Genomic DNA, 24512 nt, shown 5'->3' with positions numbered 1-24512 from the left:
CCGGCTGTACGTATGTAAATGTTCCTTCCGGCTGATGTTCGCGCTGAACCAACATAGTTGAGGCAATTATAATAGAAGGGATCACACTCGACCTTTCGACCTTCACTAATAATTAACCAATCAGGGATGTCACAGTCAAACATACAACTTGAACCACATCGTTGAAACAAAAACAAAAACCCATTCTTTTGGCTATACTAAAACACATATACGATGTACCTGATTCACTCTCACACAGTTCTGTTCACTGTTCTTCAACTGACTGCCATCCACCCAAACACCTTAACTCTCTTCCCACCTTTACCTTTAGTGTGACTGTTCACTATAAGTCCACCCCCACCACACCCCCCCCCCACCTTCTCCGTCTCCCACGATGGATGCCACCAGGGCTTGGCAGCCTCCGCCCTGCCTTTCTCAGACCAGCTCTGGCTGTGGTTACACGTTCTCTGGGCCTTCCGTAACGCAAAGATGCCGCCCAAGTTCGATCCCACCGAAATTAAAGTTGGTGAGTAGTTAATTGAAAATCAACAGTTGTTTCATGTGTGTGTTATAATGTAAAGGAACTGTAGTGCTGTTTTACCGGGAAGCAGAGTTTGTGGAGTATGTGTAATGTTGGCGCCAGTGATCTCACAATAAGAGTAAAATGGGTTTCCTGCTGGTCTGTGTTAGTTGTTAATGAAGAAAAGAAGTGCTTGTATTATGGTTGACCCCCAGTCCTTTTCCCAGTTCGAATCCTATATACCTGGATTTCCCGGTCAAGTAGAGATAAGCTGCCTGTTATTGTTTGAACAATTTTAGTGATGGAAGAAGCCAAGTGGTGTGCATGGTATCAATAATTTAGTATGTAATACTAGTTTACTAGCAGGAAATACGTTTGAAACAAAATGTTTTTTTGTAAGATCTTGCAAGAGGTGTTAGTTACGCCACGCGTGATATTGGTGGGTGATGGGCGCGTGGGTCCTCTCTCATGGGTTATATTTAGTGGGACCCCATGGGGCGGGAGGGGGGGTTGGTGGTGCTCTGTATGTGTGTGTATGGCTCCCACACACACACACACACACACACACACACACCTGTGTATGTCTCTCACACACTCCTGTGTATGTCTCCCACACACCTGTGTATGTCTCCCACACACACACACCTGTGTATGCCCCACACACACACAATGTGTGTACTCACAAATAGGTGAGTACACACATTGTGTGTGTGTGACAGTACACAATGAAGGGGAACTGCCTACCTGTGACGAGAAAGAAACCTGGGCGTAGACGTAACACCTAATTTAACTCCTGAGGCACATATAAATAGGATATCGACAGCAGCGTACTCTACACTGGCAAAAATTAGAATATCATTCAGAAACCTAAGTGAGGAGGCTTTTAGGGCGCTTTACACTGCCTACGTGAGGCTATTCGACACCCAATGACTCCTATTAAGTCTGAAATGTATATTTGTTTGTATAAAGTGTTTACCAACAGATTTTTCGTCAGTTATTGACGTTGAATCAACGATGAAAGGAGAGAATGAGAGCCAGACAAACATATACCCGAGCACCGCCGGGTACCCCAGCTATCTATAAGTGGGAAAAGTCTATTGTTTATATCTGTCCAAGTTTGGAAGCCAGACGCAATTTTGCATGATGATTGCCTGTTTTAGGGATAGCCTCATAGGGTGGCCGGGGTCATTTAGAGTGATACAATGGGTAAGTGCATGTATGCATCTTACATGCATGTATGCATCAGTAAGATGCATGTATGCATCTTTATGTAACACAGTGCTGAAGAAATTGGTATGTACTATGTATAACTACTGGTCTTGCACTCTAATGGTCACATGTTTAAACATTATCACAACATTTATATTGATATAGACAAATACTAGAGCAATGTACTTACCAACTGATATCGTAGAGTATCAATAATTACAGCTATCTTCAATTGATATGGAAGTAATGAAGGTGCTGTTGGAATGTTATATGGTATGGTACTCCCGGGGCTTGGGGGGAGAACTCTCGAATTCTCCTACAGGTACATCCAGGTGTACTCAGGCTGTAGTGAGGACTGAGGTCTTCTCACACTCGTATCTCGGCCAAAACTGACATTTTTCATCAACTGTTCCCATACTGGCCTTTTCCAGCCCATTATAATTTTATGTACACTATCACCAAATATTTGCATCAGAAAATGATACGTTAGAGACGAGAAATCACGAGAATTAAAATGTATGGTTCTGAGGTGATTTATTTGGATATTTATTATTAACATCTTTATTGACAAAATTAATTACAATTTTGCCTAATCTGAGGATTTCGATAGTCTTATTAAATTGAGGTTAATGCTAGTATTCACTGTCACGCAGGACAGAGGGTCATACATAAGACAATAGGTCTAAACTGTAGGCTGAAGCACATATATATCACGGTTACAATCAATGTTTTAATGTGTGGATATGTGAAAACAACTTTCTATTGTGCACTGCCACACAAGGGCAGGGATGGGTTCATAAGTGATGCAGCTTAGAATATAAGTAGAAATTGTTCTTCATTCTTTAAAATGGACAAGCAAATTTTGGGTAAATTGTTAGGATGTCGTCCAGAACACCTGAGTCAATAAAATAGTTACACAGTTGGTGGTACAATAGGCCAGGAGGTCTAAAGTCCTTTACGGTTTCACATTCATCAATATAGTGTTCTAGTGAATGCATTAAAGGTTTATCACAGAGTTTACAATCTGAATATTCTGGTAGTGGCTCAGCCTCACTAACCTGCCAGATGTGTCTATAGCCAAGGCGAATTCGCGCAATTACTACATCACATTGCCTGGTCCGGTTACTGTGCTGACCATACAAATACCTATTATTACAGAACTTTTCATAACTTTTAATACTGCAGCTTTCAGGTCTCTGTGCATTTCTTAGTTCATGTCTTTTGGTCGCATGTGGCTGCAGGTGGAGGGAAACGAACCCAAACCTCTTGTCCGTCCTCGTCAAGAAAGAGCAAATATTTATTTTATTTATTTATTTATTTATTAATTTATTTATATACAAGAAGGTACATTGGGTTTGTGAGAATACATAGCATAGTATTTACAATCTTGTAAAGCCACTAATACGCACAGCGTTTGAAGCCGGACCGTTTCAGTTTAACAGGCAGCCCTTATTAACAAACAAAAAATGTTAATGTAGCCACCAAACCCGCCGTTTATTAATGATACGACACACGTTAGGCCTAACTTCAACCACCAAATGTTGCCCAGCAATAAAAAAAGGAACTGCATTCCTATGTATCTATGTCCTTGTAGGGTAACATACTTGGGCTAAGTTGTTCTGACAATGGGCAATAGGCTAATAAAGGCAAATACAAAACTGAGAAAGTTCATCCAGGAGCTGCAGCTTCCTCCAGTGAACTGTAACAGACAACAGGTCTATTTTAGACCTGTTGAACGTATAGTATAGACCTGTTGGTCTATACTGAGAACGGCATACTTTGAAGGTCCTCATTGAACCCTTCACAGCTGTCTCCATAATCAAAATTGTCCATCTTTGGAGGTCGTTTAGTATTTTATGACACGAAGAGTTGTGATGAGCAGTTTAGACTATTTCGGCTTTAAGAAATGTGTAGATCACCCAGATTAAGTCCAGAGCAACTTCGCCGAGGTGCTGGGGGCTGAACACCTGTGGCCTGTGTACAAGCTGGGGAGGGAGAGGGGCTTGACACCTGTAGCCTGTGTACAAGCTGGGGAGGGAGAGGGGCTTGACACCTGTAGCCTGTGTACAAGCTTGGGGGGGGGGAGCTTCCAGAATACCTGTAGCCTGTGTACAAGCTGGGGGGGGGGAGCTTCCAGAATACCTGTAGCCTGTGTACAAGCTGTACATACTGAAGATAGCAAACTAGCAGTGGCAGAAGCTCCAACAGCAACTTGTGTATAGCTAGTGAACATCACTGGGATGCCTAAGTAAACGGATAACTTTAAAGAGCACCCAGCCCAGAGGCAGGAGACTCACTTGAGAGTGCCACAAGTGTAGCTGGAGCTCTTGAGGGGCTCGAGAAGCTCTCTCTCAGCCTTGTGTAGGCTCTAGGAGCTCAGTTTTGTGGTTGGGTGTTGTTGATGAAAGTGTTCATGCTAGTAACAATAACTGGTTGATGTGTGTTTATAATAATGACAGATAAGAGTGGTGATGATAATGGGTAATGATTGTAGTGATAATAGTGGTTGACAGTAATGATGAAACTGGATGACAAAATGATGAAATGACATTGGTTGATGATGTGGAAGGATAAATTATGTCAGTGGTGATTTATGATGTGGGTTATATTAATTAAAATGACAATAAATCTGCATAAGAAGTGGTTACATCAACTTGTTAACTTGTGTTGAGCAGTGAAGCTGCGAGCTGTTGGAGGCGAGGTGGGCGCCACATCCTCCCTGGCCCCCAAGGTGGGTCCCTTAGGGCTCTCCCCCAAGAAAGTTGGTGAAGACATCTGCAAGGCCACCACAGCCTGGAAGGGCCTCAAGGTATTATCAGTATATTTGTTATCAAATCAACAAAGAAAATCCTGGGGATCTAAACTAATACTTCCTATGTTTTTTCTTCATTTTATTGTATTCATAACTTATCTCTTAGGCTGATAAATGCATTATTATATGCAAAGTTTCAATAATGGTCAATTCCATAAAAATCACATATTTTAGGCAGACAACTCATCCAGTACACTCCAACACTCACTGTTGACATAAAGGAAACAAGAACTTCTTACATCTCTTCGGCTCAATAATCTCAATTGCATGTTTAGCTTTCCCCGAATGATCCCTTGTCCTACTTCTTTAATTTAAATGGGCTTCCTTTATCCAATTTATAATTCCCGTCAATACCTTGGACGTACTAGTTATCATATCCCCTCTGTTTCTTCTTTCTTCTAAGATTATGAGGCTGAGTTTGCTCAACCTGTCTTCATTGCTGAGGCCTCTCAAATCAAGTTCCCTTGTCTTACCTCTTTAATTTAAATGGTGTTCCCTTACCCACTTTACTAATCTAATTGCAAACCTTGGAACTTTCTCAAGTTTCTCTTTATGCTTCACAGAAACTTGAGAAAGTTCAGTATGTTTAGCAGAGTATGTTGATTCTTAGCACAGTAACTAGTATTGTGTTGGTGCTGAGCATGGTTTGTGTTGCAGGTGACAGTGCAGCTCACTATCCAGAACCGCCAGGCGCAGGTAGAGGTGGTGCCCTCGGCTGCAGCTCTTCTCATCCGTGCCCTCAAGGAACCACCCAGAGACAGAAAGAAGGTTCGAATACAGTTTCTTCTAATTTTATACTGTATTTCATAGTGGCAGGATTATCAACTGCTCCAGGAAAAAAGTAATTGAAATATGATTTTCAGCATATTTAATAATTTATGTAAATTACAATTATGTGCACAATAATTAATTAAATTCTAATAATTCTGGAAATAAAATCAAAGTATTTATCCATAAATATGTATATTACACTACTGTACTATTCAGTTGACTGCTCCTGTTATTCACAAATATAAGTAGTGATGAGCCTTACTAAACTTGTGTCCAACCTTTCCACAGGTTAAGCATGTTAAACATAATGGGAATATCAGTCTGGAGGAAGTGATCAACACTGCTCGCATCATGAGGCCCCGCTCCCAAGCCAGGACTCTATGTGGCACCATAAAGGAAATCCTGGGCACGGCCAGAAGCATTGGTTGCACCATAGATGGCCAGACACCAGAAGAAATACATGCTGCCATTGACAACAAGGAGGTGGAGGTGCCTGAAGAGTAAGCTATGCTACATTGGACTACATTACAGGTAATCTTGCTCTTAGGCTGGGTTCTATGGGGGAAACTAGTTTTTCAAGTACAGCATATTTCTATTCTCGTCTTCGTGGAACACACACACCGGACAGCATGTAATATGGTTGGAGTTGGCATCCCATCCACCCAAATGGGTTATCATGGAACCTTTGGCTGTATATATTTGTATTATATTTCTGTAGCAAGTGCGTTTTGCTTTCACTATCCAAAATGATCACACATAAGCTTTGAATCAAATGTAACACATACAAGTGACAACAGTTTCAAGCTCAACATGCCACAATGTAGCGCTGAAAATAGGAGATGCTTTTTCATCCATAGGGTTATAAACCCATGGAACTGCTTACCCACTAAAGACATAAATGTCAAGACATTACTTCAGTTTAAAACTCAGTTGGAGAAAGTCCTCAGAAACAAGGGGAGGTTTACCTTTGACAAGCTGCCAGCTTCCTGTCCCCCCACTGAGGCCACTAAAGATAGTGGCTCTAAAGTAAATTCAAGGAATGTTGTTCCATTGAACAGGTGTTGTCACATGGTAAATGGTTGGAATGTGTTATGTTCTGCCATGTCAGTAGGTGACATGGGATATAAAGTACTTATTACTATAGAAAATATGAGCCTAGAACAGGGTTAACATTCTTATACAGGTCTCAGTTGTTGTCATTTTGAAGTTAGAAATGAATCAATTGTATATTTTGAAGTTTGGACACTTCTTAAACATTACCCACAAAACATTTACTCTTAAAACATAAGATAGAATGTTAGCCTTAACCATTTATTAAGAGATACTGTACCAAGAATAAAACAGTAGTGTTGACACTTTGTTTAGGCTTAAATAATAAATCTATTTTGAATCTCATAATTATTAGCCAAGACTCTTCATACAGTTATTGGTTTGTGTACAACATAATTTAGCGTGCTAGGAAGGTTCCATTTTTGCCACCGGGGAGAAAACCTCGAAAACAAATCACAGAACTCCACTCTAGGTCTCTTAAGGCCAAGGTTTCTCATGTCAAATTTACTTACACCTATATTTTTGTTACTTTCAGGGACTCTAATAATAAAGAAGAGTTTATCAGTGTTCATTTGTATTTCCTTAACATCTATCATAGCAGATTAATTAATGGTTCACACACAAGCACAACCATTAATCCCAAAATTCTATAACCAACAGTGGCAAGGAAAATGTCACTGTTGGTTGTACCAATTGCCAAAATATTATCAAGAAATCAAGAATATTGTTGTTCGATACATGATACCTGGTTATATTTTGTATCACAGTAGTAGCAGTGATGAAGCAGATGTTTGCTAAAGGTAATACTGTACAGATTTTAGCAAGATATGTCTGCAAAGAATATATGACCCGAGTTACTGTACTGAAGCTAAAAAAAAAAGCGTTGAATGTAATGAAACACCTCTTTCTGGTAGCTAGTCGAGATAGCTCCCCACTATTGAGTCATATCAACAATAGGAGTCCTGTATGGCCTACTGAAGACCAGAGCCAGAGCCTGGCACCCCTCACAGAGACACAGGGAGCAGGGGAATGTTCTGATCCTCCTCGCAGACAAAACATCTAGAAAGTCAGCAAAGTAAATACAGACAACTGCAAGGTTCAGAGAAAACGAATTTCCGAAAGATCCAAATGATTCACTCAGAAAATAGACGGAACCTCCTTAGTTATGGTTGGCTACCAACAGGTGGCAGCATCACCAGGAACTCCCAGCTTCCACACCATCTTGGCCTTAGTCTGGAGCTGAAAGACCATTAACCGGTGCATGTGATAGAATCAGGGAGCCACTGAGTTCCTATTAGAATGAGGCCTTTCATTACAAGCATTGCTGGTTTTCTGAAGGGGGGCGGAACAATGGCTCCCTGAAGCTAATTTGCAAAAGAGTACAATAGAAACATAAGATGTACCAGGGAAGAAGCACAAAAGTAACACTCATGAAAACAAGATGTTGGGATGGGAAACCCAACTCAGGGCAACACAAGCACAACAGGTACGAAAGAAATTGACCAGGTAATGAGCCATCAGAACCCAGTTAGAACTCCGAAATCCCAGAGTCCAAATATCACCCCATGATATGCTAGACAACACAACAAAGCCATAGAATTGTGAACATCATGGACCCAACGGGGCCTCAAAGAGAAGTCAAAGATACCCAGGATGAGGCATCCTACAAAGTAGTATAGCTTGTCAGGGGCGAACTCCCAAATCTACCAGGGCAGAGGCAATGGCAAAACAAGCCCTTAGGGGAAGGGACTGCCCTAAATACATGCCGCTTGAGGCAAGAATAAACCAAGTCAATGCTACAAGTGAGGTTTGAAAAACATGTTTGTGAAGCAAATACCAGTCAGGAATGACAAGCAAATGGCCCCCAAAGGACAGTGTCCAAAGGAAGGTCTACACTTATCTTGAAAAGTGAGACTCATTACAGCCAGTGACTCGGGGAGGTTTGGAATCATAGACTTCAGCAATAGAATATTTGAAAATTGAAGCCAGAAGCTCCCAGTGATGTTTATATCCATAACTATGGGAAGTGTGGCCTTGTTTGTGAGTGAATCGTTTGAAGAGTTATTTGGCTGTCTCAGTGCTACATTTTTTGTCTGAACATTACAGTTGTCTGTGTTACTTTGCCATCTTTCTGGACATTTTCTTTGTAAAGGTGATTGTAACAATTCCCATCTCCCTGCCCCTCAGAGAGGGGAGGGGGGGCCAGGTTCAGGCTCTGATCCCCAGTAAGCCATATTAGACTTCTGTGGCTGACACAACATGGCATGGCAATCTCAGCGAGTTATTTTCAGGAAGCCACTTTTTGTTCCTTCTAGAAAAACTTATATTGTATAGCTAAAAAATTTCCATGTACTGATATTAAATTTTTATTTAGTCACTCAGTACTAGGTGCATCAAATGACATTTCAACATTACGTAATAATTTTCCATCAAGATTATCATGAATCCTAGGAACACAACATTCACTTTTCTCTGCACTATAAGCTTTTTAGGTTGCTGGAACAAGGCCATGAACTCTGATGATAAACATTCACCTTCTTCCTACTCAACAATTAAAATTCCTGAAACTTGCGGAAAACATGATCGTATAGGAAGATTTCTGAAACTCCTGGACCATTTAATTTACCAAGCCGCCCTCTCTCTTCATTTAACTGGATATTTACCAATTCAGACAACCTATAGTACCCATTTGTCTGGATAAGAGTTCACACTGTACTTTAATATAAAAAAAATATTTTTAGAAATAAGTGCTAATGTGGGATCTGAAGGAGGCATTATTGGCCTTTTTGACACTAGTTTTGAAGTCCAGAGGACCTTGTTGAACATGACAAGATGTAGTCATTCTTACTAAGCATCTAGGCGCTGGTCGATTATTGCAGTGAAAGCCTATTTTAACTCCATCTGCCTTATCGACTATAAGAGCGAAATGACTAAAAAGTGGATAATAAGTACCAGTACTGTATATGTATCGAGGCGTGTTACGGCACAGATTTCTGGTTAAGAATTTGCACCCCTTTTGCATCACCCTTACATTCAATAATACATTCACACCATTATGTGTCTTAGTTTTATTTTATTTTAAATATATTTATAATTGAATAATGAGGAATATCAATTTTTTACCTTATTTATTTATTCACTTACATATGTATACAAGCAATATTTTCCATCATTCAACCTAAAAAAGTTATCACAGGTCTGGAAAAGGCACAAATTATTGTCCACATGGGTTATGTTTTTGGCATTAAAAAAATACAAACTATTGTGCATATGCATTTAGGAAGAGCAAGTAGTGGATTTAAATTATATTGTCAATACATTAACTTAGTTACCTACCAAGTCAATTATAAAACCCATGTTGATAATTATCCTAACAAACAATACACAGAATTAACCATCATATAAAAAATGATTATTCTTATAAGATAGTATTTAGCAAGTGTTAATGAGTCAGAAAATAAAGTGAATTAATAAACATTAAAAAATGTGAAAATATTTATTATTAAAGAAAGAACTTACAAAATGTGGAATCCATATTTAGAGAATATGTGATAATCATTTTATACGAGCGAGAACCTGAGCTCTGCGATCTGTGTTTTGAAACAGAGCCCTGATCAGCTGCTTGGCTTCGTCTGGAGTGAACTCTTGTGCCAATGGACCTTTACCATCAGCCCAACGATCTAAAATATCCCGCAGACTAGCTCCTAAAATGACTATTAGCTCGCAGAATTTCCCCCACAACCGCACTCGTCGAATTACATCTCCTGGACTGGTTCTTGCATCACCCTCCACCTATGAAAAGAAGGGAAATTATATTTTACTAATAAAACTGTCCTCTCACTTTATTTTCTATAGTTTATACAAAATAGTACAGTAGTAAGTTTGTAGTTCCAACAATATTACATCTACAGTATCTTTACACCATCACGACCCAACATAGCTACCCAATAGTTGAAAAAAAAATTGCTGAAGAACTATATATTTAAGTATAAATGTAGCATTTAAGCAAGAATAATATGAAACAAATAGTAAAAAAAAAAAAAAGCATATAAAAAATACACTTATCGATTCTAAACCAAATAAATGCCATATTGCATAAATATTAAAAAATCTGATGAAAATAAAGTCAAAACTAATTACAGTGCAACCTCGATACAGCCAACTATATGGGACCAACACACATTGGTTGGAGTGAGGAATTAGTTTAAGCCATCTGTGACTAGAAATGAAAACAATATAATTTGATTTTAAATATGCTCAATGGCTTTCCCAACATCCCAACCTTCTCTTATAATGTTGCATCCATCTACAAAAATCGTTAAAATTGTAATCGGAGCCACATTGTTACCATTCATGCCCTAATAATTTCTATTCTTTACGAGTTAAATTTACCGAGAGAAACTTCAATTTCAACTCGTTATACAATGACCAGCTTACCACCAGTCTGGCCCAATATCCTAAGACAATCTGCATACCCCCTTCCTACCCCTCCCCCTCCACTTTGCTGAACTCTCTGTTCATTGAATCACTCGAGTAAATCCAGCTTGGAAAGTGCACGTTGCAACCGGAGATTCACCAAAATGAGATTTGTCGAATGAAGGTTCCAATATACTGTATAAGAATTCATTGGAGTTCAAACAATAACAACATTAAAAAGAAAAAAAGAAAATTTAGTACAGTATTTAGAAAGAAGAGAGACAGGTAAGTAATTGCTACAACATTATTATGAAGGAAATAAACAACTAGTAAATTTAGTCAAATTACCATAAAATATATAAATTGCTACGAACCATCAGGTTTCATGTTGCAGTAACTGCAAAATCTATGAAAATAATGCAGAGTAATTCCGACTACACAAAGAAATCGACAAAAAAGCTTCACAATAAGACTCCAAAAGTCTTATTATGGAGGCACCAAGACTGGAAGACTATTTAGCACTGACTGTGTTGCACAACACTTAAAATGTCTTGGATATCATTCTAGACAGACTCCAAATAAGAGAGTAATCTTCAAAATTAAATACACACGAGTTAAGACTAATAAGTCCAATTCTACTATTAGAAAGTTAATCTACAGATGCAAACTCGAGAATGTTAATACATATATAGAAATCAAATATTTTAATACAAATGCAAGATTTCAATTATTAATCAACAAGGGGAAAAATTTCAGTAAATTCTTTGAAACAATATATTATAATGCAGACTGATCATGCACCTTTATAGCTGATCTTGTGATTTCAACTTTAGAGAAACTTTTCTTTGTAGTTCTCTATACATTAAGAACATGAGTTCTCATTGTATAGAGCTTACATCTTAATTAATTTCATCTTGCAATGAAATTTAATACAAACATGGAGAAACTGCTTTGATAATCAATATATGCATATAAAAAGTATGTATGCTTTTTGTAATGTACGAGTCAATGTCTGGTTGGATGCTGTGGCTGTGAAGGCCAATCCGAGAATGACAGTCCCGACTGCAGCGAGCGCAGATAAATGCCGAAGCGGGTGCGTCTGACAGCGGTTGAGACCTCCCAACTAGACACCCAGGGCACAACTCCATAACCCCACGGGATTGACGGATGCCTACTACTACGTAAAGTCAATGTCACAAAGAATGTCTACATCACTTACCAAATAACAACATTAGGGATCAATGTGTACTTTTGTAGACTAAACAAAAAATACAAATGACACCTTAAACACTGTATAAACACAAAAGATGGCACCAAACTGGGATGACTACCGAACACTAACTGTATCATAAGCTGTGAAACAGAAGATGGTTCTTACCTGGAAGAGAGGTGGTATATTATCTTTCAACAGATTGAGCAGAGTAATGAGAGCAAGAGCAGCATCAGCCGATATGTCCTCCAAACCCACTACTCGCACCACCACTTCCTCCACCACAGACCCCACCAATGTGCCTGCCAAACACACACGATTAAAGCAGGAAATTCCACTATTAAATTCCATGATACTTTCTTATAACTAGCTCAGTGGATATTCAATTTATGGCATCACTTTTTACAATTCCACTGCAAATTATTACTCTAAAAATACAGTTTAATACAATGCATACCAATAATTGTATGTTAATGAGATGACAAAACTATAGTAAATACTTTTCCTTACTAAATATTCACCTACACATAAGGAGTCGGCTAAGATTCAGAATGAAGTAGGTTGGGGGTGGGGGGGTGAACTTGTGTACAAAAGTTTATAGGTTGACTTGCTAGTGTAACTGCCAAAGTGCCATTTATATAACAGTCAACCGAGTTGAGTAATACAAATTCATAAACAGTAAAGTTAATTATAAACTATCTACATTATTTCCTCTATCTTATCAACAGTCATAAAATTACATTAAATATGGAAAGAATCAAAGCAATCTAAATGTAGAGTACCGATGGCTTTAGTATACACATCATGGGGAAGAACATTCTGCCAGACCCTGTGAAGCAACTGCAGCTGGTGAAGGACCTGTCGCATTCCCTGCTGTGCCTTGTTCACTCCACTAGTGTTGCACCCAATATTCTCAAATCCTGTAATGAAGTAAGGGATGAGGTGATGGCTCTCAGCCTGTATGGCTACACAGCACTTGGAAGGAACCTGAGGACAGGATAGGAGGAGAGTGAAGGAACTGTGGCTAACCACTTGGATCTTTGGAGATCCCAAGATGACCTGCAAGAAGCTAGGCCATCATTGTACCAACCAGTTCAAGTCAATGAAGTAATTACATTTATTATATGCATTACTTTCAAATTATACAGTAATTGTCTATATCCATTTTAATAATAATTTTAAGCAACACAACACTGCTAAATATGTAGGCTACTTCAAGGATACAAACCAATGATCATTTTCCAGATAAATATTCAATATTTGGATTATAATTTGTAAATTTAAAACCAACTTTAAACATTTGAATGACATGCTTCCAGTTACTCTGAGAACAAAATAAAGTGCCCAATAACTTAATATTATTATCTGTTGCTTAGACATTAGACTTCACACAACTGAAAACTAACCAGCAGAATCTCTGAGTGAATCAATAAGAGCTACTCTGTGTCCCTGCATAGCCTTCAAGAATGTGGTGGTAGCCATCTTTCGAAGCTGTTGTGACAGGTCAACCGTGATAATTGTGTTGTCTCGGAGTGCCACTGGCAGTCGGTTCTTGTACTGGTGGCCCAGGAGGAGCGAGTGATGAGCCAGATACATGCTGTTGTTGTGGACAACCGCTGACCAGAATAAAAACAACATTAGAAGAAACAAATTGTCCCTTATATTCAGCTAAGCTGTCCGATGGTAAATGATATGAAAAATAGATGGAGCAAAAATAATGTAAATTAAAGTTATGCTTATTTGTTTTAAACACAAGACATCCTTATCTAAACGTATTTCAATCAACAAGGACAAATGACCACTTAAATATAATGGTCGGTTCTTCCTTATGGACTTTTGTACTTACCACCACAAAGTCACTTGTGTGTGCTTGTTTTATCCTTGACTCAAACATACCACATCTACACTTTGTGCTCTGTTCAACCAATGATATATTGTAGATCTAAACAAATGTTAGTTTCCAACAAGTGACTCGAATTCAATATATTGCATCTTTTATAATGAAGAATAAAAACCAAGCATTGCCACTAAAAACAACTGGAATTCTCTGCTCCACAAATGATAACTGACCAAGTCTTCCAGGAGAGATAAGCACAAGATACAAGATAACAAGCACAAGATAACAAGATTGGATAATTGCATTATTTACTGATAACTTTTCCAGGTGTGCTCCCTTTCAGGAACTCCCCCATATCATTGTGTGTGCCCATGTGTGGCAGCTTCCCCACACATTGATGGGGTGGTGACTACATGTAGTATCTTACCCAGGCACTAATGGGGAGGTGGCTACATGTAGCTTCTTCCATAGACCTTGCTGGAGTGGAGGGGGACGCCTACATTTAGCATCCTCTCCATTAGTGAGAGATGGTCTATATGTTGAAAGCTCTCTAGACATTTAAACAATTTTCAAAGTGTTACAAAGGCTATTAAAATCCTGAGACATTTGTCAATGAAATCCACGTGTTACTTGTGCATTGAAAATGTTCAGCAGTTGCCACTTGCTTCCACTAAGGTACAGAAATGCAGAACAAATGTTAAACATCCTTGCTTTCTCTTTACAAGTCACCAAAGGCAGAATAACTAGCTGCTGTAGTAATAGCAAGCAGTATAATAGACGCTAATATTTTACAAGGCAAAATACAGGATTTTACTTCAAGTTAAATTGCAAAACCATAAGCTAGAGCAATTACAAGAAATATCTGCCTTTGGCACCCCAGCATATTTATTCTTAACGTCAACATTTAGAATCAGTAACATCTTATTAGCTCAACTAAATTGAACTTGAGTATACCAGCTTGTAGTGGGAGTGTTGCAAGTGTGTGCGCGTGGGCTGTGGGCACAACATGGCAGTAGAGTGTCAGGATGTTGCGCACAGTATAGAACAGTCTTCCGGCATACTGGGGTGAACTGTTGCAAGCTTCTTCCATTGTTTCATATATTAGTTCTATCAGCTCACAAATGGATGCACTGATTTAGGAAAAACAAGACAATTAGTTCTAAGCTCATAATTTATAAATATATATAAAAGAATGAATACTGTACAATAAGAATATACTTCAGGCTTTGTAGATAAATGAGAGCGATGCATTCCCTTGGCAGCTACGTGATAATGAGTTAACATTTCAGATATAATCACATTAATAGTTTATGTCATTTTCTGTCCTCACTATGAGTTAAGATGTAAAACTAACCTAATTTGACACTTGGGTAGATTGAAGGTCTTTGCTGCAAGCAGCTTCTCCAGTCTCAGCGTGCTTTTCTCCAGTTTTCTTCCAGTCTCATCCTGGAACGAAGTAGCAATTTAAAATGCCGAATATTCAGTATAATACGTCGGTCCCCTGTGATGCCAAATAGTATTTGGAAGGACCGAGTTTTTATGAGGTGATTAGTTGGTCAGTCTGTGGCACTGTTGCCAGTGCGTCAGTGTGTGGCACGGTTGCCAGTGCGTCAGTCTGTGGCACGGTTGCCAGTGCGTCAGTCTGTGGCACGGTTGCCAGTGCGTCAGTCTGTGGCATGGTTGCCAGTGCGTCAGTCTGTGGCACGGTTGCCAGTGTGTTAGTCTGTGGCACGGTTGCCAGTATGTCATTCTGTGGCACAGTTGCCAGTATACTTCAACCAAATTATGCAAGGTTCTTACCTGTATAATAAGGGAGTCATTAGTTTCTATTGGAGTAATGCATACAGTATCATGTATGGGTCTCTTCATGAGCTCTCGTGCCCGCTCCAGTATGTGCGCGCACGCCTTGTTGCTAAAGACAACATCAACATTGGCAGCATATTCTATTATTGACTTGTCTTGTGCTCCATAAAACCCTGAGGAAATGATGTCATTAATATCAGTTACAGAAGCACATTCTCCCACAAATTTGTATTATAATAGGACATGTATAATCTTGTCTAAATATGTTATGTTGAATATTTTATTCTAATTTTCATATATTCTTTTACTGTTTGTATATAACTATTATTATTACCCCATATCCTGCACTTTCATAGAGTGGAATAGTATCAGCTCAGATAAACAAGATAACTACTGTATACTGAAAAATTGTCACCAATATTTAAAAAACAATCACTCGTTCAGTCATTATATTATTCATACAATACAGAAACATGATTAAATAAGCACCAACACACCAGCAATTATACTCCTCTTTATTACCTAACATTATCTAACAACACTAGAAAAGAGAAGGGCTGAGGCTAATAAGATAACAACAAATTAGATACCGAGGAGAATAAAGAAAGTGAACAAGAGACGTTTCTTTCCAGGCGAGAGTCGGCAGAACAAGGGAAGCACTGGTGGAAGTGTGAAACACAGCGAGTGAAAGAGAAATAAGAAAATACTCACATGCAGTGAAAGTTGTAAACAAGTTAAGTGTGTTCGAGACAAAAGCGGTAAAAGCAGCAACCATTCACAGTTTTAAAGTTAAATTATTACATAATACTGCACTGGAATGTTGAAATGTATGAATAAATGCACCAAATACAAATGCAATACTCCAAGGCAGAAAAAACCTTCACCTTTTTCACAAAGAAACTTTTGGAAGTCTTCAGTTATCCGCTTTACCACTTCAAATTCTTCCAACTGTGCTCTATTACATGGTACTGCTTCTGCTAAGCATTCCTTGATCAGCAATTCTGTAAACTCCTCACCGATCTGTAAGAGTAACTCAATAATATCAAGTGCCTAATAATAATTTAACCTGCAAAGGGTCGCAAAAAAGCTACAAGATATATGAAATACCAATTTGTATACAATGTCTCCTGAAAAACTTGGTTGGAATAATCAAATCTACTTTTGTTCACAAATGTCATGATAGTTATAGAGCAGCGGTAATAAGTCCAGTATATAAAAGCATTCACTCCATATCACAGACACCCCAAATTGTACAGAAAGAACAATAGAATAAAAACTGAAGTCCTGATATCCTGTTAATGAGTTGTGAACACTCGGTTACCTCTGTATCCTGTTTGCAAGATACTTGCAAGAGCTAATCAAGTGATTACATCAACACTTATGCTGATCACTTGACACTGGCTTACCTCTTTACCCAGCAGCTGCATTAGTGACACTTCCTCCCCATTTTCCTCATCTGTCTCAACCTTGGTAATGAGTAAGGTTCTATGTAGCATTAGAAACACCTGAAAATAAAACTTTCCATTACAGGAAATATTTAGAGGCACAATCTGTGTAAAACATTTTGAAATGTTTTACTGCATTTGTAGTCTTACTATAATCTATACAATACAGTTCATATATGTAAATCTTTACCTGAAGGGGCCTTAGTGTTACCAAAGCTGTCCATGGCACCACACCATTGGTGCTATCATGGTGTGACTTCTCATTACTCAGATTTTCATAAATTTTCCTTTTAATATCTCATTATTTGCGAGTAGAAAAATTTAATCAAGTAATGGGACGAGAAGGCATCTTAATATGACAGAAGGAAAGTCTAAATTAACAGAAATGTAAGTAAGACTGGGGAGTGTATACCTACATTCTGCTTATATTGAACTACTAGGATTCATTAAGCATTTGTGTGAATCCTGGTGATTACAAAACCTATACATCTTTCCTAGATCATCTCAGCTTAGGCTGTATTTATTAAATGGTTTACAAGCTTCAAAACTTCCCAACTCAAGAGTATTAATACTGTAGACAACCTAGCAGCACTTTGGAGCTAATAAACTGTTTAATAAATGCAAACCAAGCTGCCACGATTGAGAAAAGATGTCCAGGTTTTGTAAGACGACACTTATACGTGATGAATTCGCACCCAGAAGAGCAGGCAAAAAATAATTTATCATTTTTTCTATGCTTTACCTCGAAAGTATATTTAAAATGTATTGTTTATATATATATTACGTGTGTGTAAACATGTGCACGCTTGTGTTCTATCATTGCAGTAAGAATTGTTTCAAAACTAACAATATACAGTACAGTATAGAAAGAAAAATATGGCAAAAGGCATTATTTAATGAAAACCTTTATTTAAACTAATGGGTCAGGTCCCAGTCAATAATAATTTTTCCCATTGTTAGCGACACTTGATTCACTCTTGTGATTCACTTTTGTGACTTGTGACGCTTCCTGTACTTCCTAAGTACAGGAAGCCTGTATTTAGGCTTATGGAGGTCCTCCCCAAGCCAATTACTGACCTTCTCCAGGACGCAACCTACAACAATTGCTTAACTCCTAGGTATATATTTAATTAAGGTGAGCAGTCATATCACGTAAATGAAAACATGCCCAATAGTTTCTGTCCTGTTCAGGGATTGATCCCAAGTCCCTCGATCATGAGCTGCAGATGCAGACTTCACTGTACTAAAAACAACATTCACTCCTTCACTTTATCATACATACTACATTTGTTACATTCTTGTACAGCCACTAGTACGCGTAGCGTTTCGGGCAGGTCCCTGGAATACGATCCCCCTCACGAAGAATCGTTATGAAGCATCACAATCTAGTAAAACATCCATACCAAAACGGTCACCATTTCATTAGGCATAAAATGACACACTAATTCTTCTTGACAAACTCATTCCACTTGACGTTATTCACCACAACTTCTCGTGCACTGGTTATTCTCATTAATAAAAAATTGAGCTTGTAGAGGAACCCAGTACAGTATCAAGCTGTGGATCACATTCCTCAATCATGAAAATACAACAGAATTCAATCATTAATCACTGTCTAAGGAAAATGAATTGAATATATATATAATTTAGAGTACATTAACATGCCTGCTGCAGGTTCGAAAACACCATAGTTGCTGGAGGTTTCTTGACAGGGCCACTTGGTTGGGTAACTCGAAGTGTATACCCATCACTGCGCTCTGCTACTTTCACTTCAGCACCATAATTGATGATCGGTCTGAATAAAGCAAGCAAAATTTCATACTATGTATATAATTTAAAATTACATACTATATAGAGGTACTACTGTACCTCTTGCAGATCATCAAGAGGAGAGGAAGTCACTATTCAGGTGGGCACAAGAACAGACAACAATAGACTCCTGTTATTAGATTTAGAGTTTTCCTTTCTCAAAGTTCATGGTAAGCCTTACCCACTAGTTTTCCTTAATACATATCAATTGGTTAACATCAGGCACCCATTTACAGGAGCAAACAGATAAGTATTGGCATCCAGTCAATCCTCCTTGGCCAGGAATAAAATATATATACATAAAAGGGAGCTAAAGCTGATATTTATGTTTTTCATTTATATGTGAAATCCTGAGTCCGACTTGGGTTAAGCTAGTGCAAACAACTTAAAAGAATGTTACAGCTTGGTTCAAGAACACACCCAAACTGATAAGTTTGGCAAACTCCACCTATGTCGGGGGATCTTTTCAAACAATGTTATTGGTTTACACTGGTGCTCGACATTAAAGAATATTAAACCTAGCCTGGAATGAACCTCTAGAACATCCATTCTTAAACAGTGAAACTCCTTCCAAACACTACTGGTATTACAGGAACTGCCAAGTTGTACTCTCATTAATTACCAATATGCCACTAGGTGACAGCATCAAAACAAGATACTCTGACAGATTTTCCTGGTGGTGTGGTGGTGGAGGGGATAGTAATGACAAGGGTGGTGGTGATTAGCCATCTTAAGTAAAAGAAAAACCAAGACAAACAGCTGGAGTTGCAGGAACTGATGAACTTAAGATTCTCAAAACCACTTTCTCAAGGAATATTGCTTTTAAACAACGGCCTGTTTTACTCACGCAAAGAAATGTTCATGAGATTCTTGCCAAGTCCTGTAATTCTTCGTTGCAGTTCACCCAGTAAGTAGAAAGCTCCCAGCATGTTTTGCAACTTTGCAAGGCCATTCACTGATGATTTGTCACCAGTCGAGTGAATCAAGAGTGTCACTGACCGAGACCCATCATTTAAATGCTCGTCGTCCCACTTAATGGTTTCACACCAAATCTAAAATCGAAAGAATATTACCAAACAAATTACACACAAAAATGTTGAATACACAAACATCGTCATACCTGGAGCAAATCTAGAGAGGGTTTCGAGAGTACTTCTACTCCCTGAGCGCGGCCTGAGGCCAGCCTTGACCCGGCTTGTCATACGTGGCATCATCATCACACAAAAGGGGCGGTACCCACAAGAAAAGATGGATAAGTAACAATTAAAAGTTAAAAAAAAAAAGTCATTTTCTAAATGAGGGACAAGACAACAAGGGAGGAGTTAGAAAGGTGACTGAGGAAGATGGACATAATAATACACTCTTGAGCAGTACAAATTGGTTAAAAAGCGGAAAAAGTAAGAAACTGCATTAGATCAGGCTGTGGGAGTAAAATGTCTATTTAATTTGTACATAGATAAATCTCCAAGAAATTTTTTTTTTGTATCATCTGTTGGATGCTAGACAAATATTTTAGGCTGAGAAAATCTTGACCACTGCAAAGGTTTAATTTAGAGCTGTACTTATTAAGGATGTAACTCTTAACACTCCCATAACTGTCCTCCCCATCCTCTCAAAAGGATATCAAGTCTAGGAAAATGCATATCATTAGTTCATTGAATTTATTCCTTACAAGTCTTAAAATAAGAGTTTTCATAAAAGATTTGTAAGTCATTCAATGCAGATCACAATCAAAACTCAACTATAAATCGAGACTTATTTAGGGTTGCACCATGTTAGTAGTTGCGTACCTCTCCAATAGTATATGCCAGCTGTGTTCTTCGGACGAGTAATTCTTCTTGTAGAGTCACTATTATTTCTAGCTCCCCTTCCACCTCCTTCTCTGATGCCTCACGCAACAATAATTCCACCTATGAAAACATTTCAATCTTAATCAGAATACATTACAGTACTGTATACTGTATTGTAAATTGTATTGGCCAAAACAGTTAAAATTTCTTTCAGGTCTGCAACTCAGACAAGACTGGTTTGTACTAGTGCGAGGTGCCAAGCGTGGCCCCCTGCAAGCACTGACGCTATTGAATTATGGTTGGAATGGAAAAGGATCGGTCCCAATTAGTCTGTGTGAGGAGGAGTGTTTAGCAATATATGATAAAGTTTTCTATTATACCATAAAGAAACCTAAGAAAGTTATGTACACAGCAGTATGTTAACTAAAGATTCTAAGCATCTAATGGTTTATCTCACCTGAGCCAAATTTTTGGCAGTTGTAAGGAATCCATAATTGAGTTGTGCATTGTGAGCTTCATCAAAAAGTGTATGAATATTTAGGATAGTACCAGCAGCTTCAAGTCCCACCTGAACTTCTCGCCACCGCCGAACCAATGCTCCAAACTCGCCAACGCTACCTTTCACGCCATTCACTAACTGAGAAACGTGTTATCAAAAGATTATTTACAAAACATATCAACAAGCACATCAAGAGTTCAGCATAATTTTTTAGTTATATTTGCCATTAAAGATTACAGAATAAAACTGTAGTACATTTTCTCTACTTTCAAAAAATAAAAGCCTCTTTCACTTTACCTCTTCTTCTATAGTGTTATGGAGGTTTGAAATCTCTTCAAGAGCAGAACCAACCCGTTCATGGAGTTGTGTTGTATCGTGCAGAGCAGTTGTCAGCTTGGAGTACCGTGATCCTAATGCTTGGAACACACCAACGCGTGCCTCTTCTGCTCGCTTCACAAGCTCCTCCAATTGTCCTTCCACTCCAAGCTTGGCTGACTTATCTCTACCACCTCTACTCCCTCAAAGAGAGAATTGCATCATTGTGTAAAATGGTTTAGTTAGTTTAGTTCATTTATTATGCACCCCATACCCATTCCGTGGGCAGTAGTGGAGAGGGTTACAGAGGCACATAATGGGCTCAGGGACTGAACCCCACAATTCATTTAGCTAAGCAAGTTACAATGGGAAAAATATTTTTGAAACATTCCTATTTTTTAACACTTGTAATGAGTATGGAGAATTCTTAAGACTTGTTTGCAGGCCATAACCTCTTTCTCCCACAGCTTGTTTTTCTAGAACATAATCCACTAATTACTTTACATCCAGGTTTCCAATTATCGATGACTGTACATGGATTTATCTAAATTTACCTAAGGGCAACCATCTAATGACTTTTTCCAGTTGAATTTTGAATTGTCGTATTGTTTTGGCATTACAACTTCAGTGGGTAGGCAATTCCTTGGTTTTATTATACTATATTATGGCTGAAAAAGCATCTCCTACTGTTTGTCCTATATTGTGGCTTGTTGAGCTTAAAGCTGATGCCCCTTGTGCGACTTTTGCCTTTATCTATTGGCTTTCTAGATAAAGCAGTCACACAAGACAACACTCTGCTTGTAAATCATTTAGATTGTGTGTACTTCTCCCTAAATAAAATGATCATTGTCATCACCTACACTGGATCTTTTAAAGAAGTGGTTCAAATTAACAGCTCCCAATTTGATCAATACAGTATTTTGAAGGTCTCCGAGTTCAGTCATGTTGCGTCTGGTTTATAATGTTTACCCGAGTTAGATTTTATATATTTTAGGTTGTACTGATGTCATCACGCTGAAGGTCAAGCCATACTACACCCAAATTGTTTACGCATCAGATATGAATAATGAATTTTATCTGGGGTTGTAACCATGAGAATGATCATGACATTGTATAGTCCAAGCATAGTTGTGATGTAACAAATGTATTTCTGTATACCACATAAGCATACAACTATGACACAAACATAAACTATGTGACATCACACGTAAGCCCAAGTAAGTTTTGAGCTTACATGTGACATCACATGTAAGGGCTCAATAGCCCAAGTAAGTTTTAATTATGTAGGTTTGGGACATAGAATAAGATTTTCATATATAAAAACACAATAAGATAAATATAAAAATTGCAAAGCACTGAAGCAAGCAGAGTAACAAAGTTCTTACTGAAGTTAATTACATGTACAGTATAGTACAGTATTTTTAGGTCAAAATGTACAAGAATACACGAAAGTATTAGATACTTACTAATTGATGCTACAACATCAGCTACAAGAGACATGTTTGTTGTTAATCCTTCTGACAAGCCTGTAAAGTTACATTCACATTAATTAGTGAAACAAAGATGCAAACAATGATATATTTAAAGAATAGACAAAGCAATGATAAGATTTAGTGTAATACAGTGTATAGACATTTTAATTAACCTACATTAAAATCTCTCTGTGTGCAGTTGTTCTTTCATACTGTTAATTACTGTATTGTATAGGCTGGCGAGGCTCAACTGTTGAAGACGGATCTAATCAACTTCACGAAAGATTAGACTAAGCATCTTATTGAGGACCCTTGTGCTGTGCAAGTTTTGATCTTCATAAATTCAGACAGTAATGAACTATTAAAAAACTAAATATTAGTTGAGGACTTCAGTCACCAACCTTGCTGGAGCACATAAGGGAAATATGATACGCGAGTTATTTGTGTCCGTCCACTGGCACTCCAACACCCCTAGTCTCTAGGAGTCTTGTGCATACAGTATATCAAGAGTGCCTCAAGCACTTCAAATATACTCCCATAGCATGTAAAAACATGAATGCTATGTAAAACAAAGCAGTTAAAATCTAAACTAAAACATTCAGTTATACTTTATCTTAATTACAGTACCAGTAAATGTTTCCTCATTGGTTTCAGGAAGATGTACAAACCTTAAACTTGGCATGTGCCAAAACTCTGGTAGTAACCTGTATTCTATATTTCAGTTAATATCTCAATAAGTGGGACCCTGCAGCACAGATCTGAGCAGTTGGTTCACAACTAAACGGTCTGGGTTTGATTCCCGTGCGGGATGAAACATTTGGGCTCGTATAATTTCTCCCGATGCTTTTCTTCAATTAGAAGTAAATAGGTACACAAGAGCTATGCAATTGTTGTAGGCTGCATCTTGGAAAAGGTCAGCTGTTGGCCTAGGGTGACCTTGATCAGCCAAACAGGCTTCCTGTCCCCCAACAATGGGAAACAACTACAATGTGGCTGGCCACAGGTATCCTGGGTACTGAAGTGTCAGTATCCAGCCATCAAAATCAGGGACAATATACAAACCAATATTTTCAAGTCAATTGAAAATTACCCTACTACATGTCGGCACATCATATGCAAACTTGCACATTACTATCAGATTTCCTAGGAACAAGCCACAGAACTTTTGAGAGGCTGATGCAGGTGACCGGACGATAAGCTGCATATGTCTACCCACGAGGAAGTTAGTCCTGCACATACTAATTATGTTAATTAAGGAAAGGAGCACAAGTGTTGAAAGGATGAATGGATTAATATAATATTCATTTTTCACGGGTGAAATTCCTTTACAAGTGAACGATTTGACTATCTGGCCGAACACCAGATCCTAGAGGTGCCAGACACTTGCATTATTAGCAAGCTGTGTGTTCCGTCACCCAAGTGTTGAAACTGCGGTGATGTGAAACAGTCACGTCAACCGAGCGTTTCACAAGATGATTTAGCCTAACATGGTTTCCTATCATCATCTTTCTTCCAACTCACCGGTAACTAACTTTACTAACCTGTCATGCCAAACCTAACAAAACCTCTCCTAGC

At 38.4% G+C, this 24512-nt stretch overlaps 2 protein-coding genes across 5 annotated transcripts; one reads left to right on the top strand and one right to left on the bottom strand.

Moving 5' to 3' along the window:
- Window positions 1-348: 348 nt before the first annotated feature.
- Window positions 349-16893, top strand: LOC123746326 (large ribosomal subunit protein uL11). Of its 4 annotated transcripts, none has more exons than XM_045727759.2 (5): window positions 349-505; window positions 4384-4517; window positions 5178-5288; window positions 5580-5822; window positions 16240-16893. In XM_045727759.2, the coding sequence occupies exons 1-4, from the start codon at window positions 469-471 to the stop codon at window positions 5793-5795; spliced, it is 498 nt and encodes a 165-aa protein (XP_045583715.1). In that variant the 5' UTR covers window positions 349-468; the 3' UTR covers window positions 5796-5822; window positions 16240-16893. The 4 variants fall into 4 exon arrangements, with proteins under 4 accessions (XP_045583715.1, XP_045583716.1, XP_045583714.1 ...); XM_045727760.2 differs by lacking the exon at window positions 16240-16893 and adding an exon at window positions 9948-10182; XM_045727758.2 differs by lacking the exon at window positions 16240-16893 and adding an exon at window positions 6877-6910.
- LOC138349551 (centromere/kinetochore protein zw10 homolog) lies at window positions 9824-22991 on the bottom strand (the record flags this gene model as incomplete). The annotated part of the gene is given in 16 exon segments (XM_069314966.1): window positions 9824-10133; window positions 12136-12269; window positions 12750-12887; window positions 13374-13583; window positions 14759-14934; window positions 15159-15250; window positions 15605-15780; window positions 16492-16627; window positions 17014-17112; window positions 18718-18847; window positions 19709-19721; window positions 19724-19913; window positions 20652-20771; window positions 21109-21288; window positions 21448-21668; window positions 22932-22991. Coding segments are annotated over 16 exon segments (2286 nt in total). The 3' UTR covers window positions 9824-9896.
- Between the last annotated feature and the right edge of the window lie 1521 nt (window positions 22992-24512).

This window comes from Procambarus clarkii, chromosome 80 (genome assembly GCF_040958095.1).
Source record: "Procambarus clarkii isolate CNS0578487 chromosome 80, FALCON_Pclarkii_2.0, whole genome shotgun sequence".
In the NCBI taxonomy this organism is placed as follows: domain Eukaryota; kingdom Metazoa; phylum Arthropoda; class Malacostraca; order Decapoda; family Cambaridae; genus Procambarus; species Procambarus clarkii.
The sequence above is the reverse complement of the archived record's forward strand: the minus strand, read 5'-3'. Positions and strand labels throughout refer to the sequence as shown.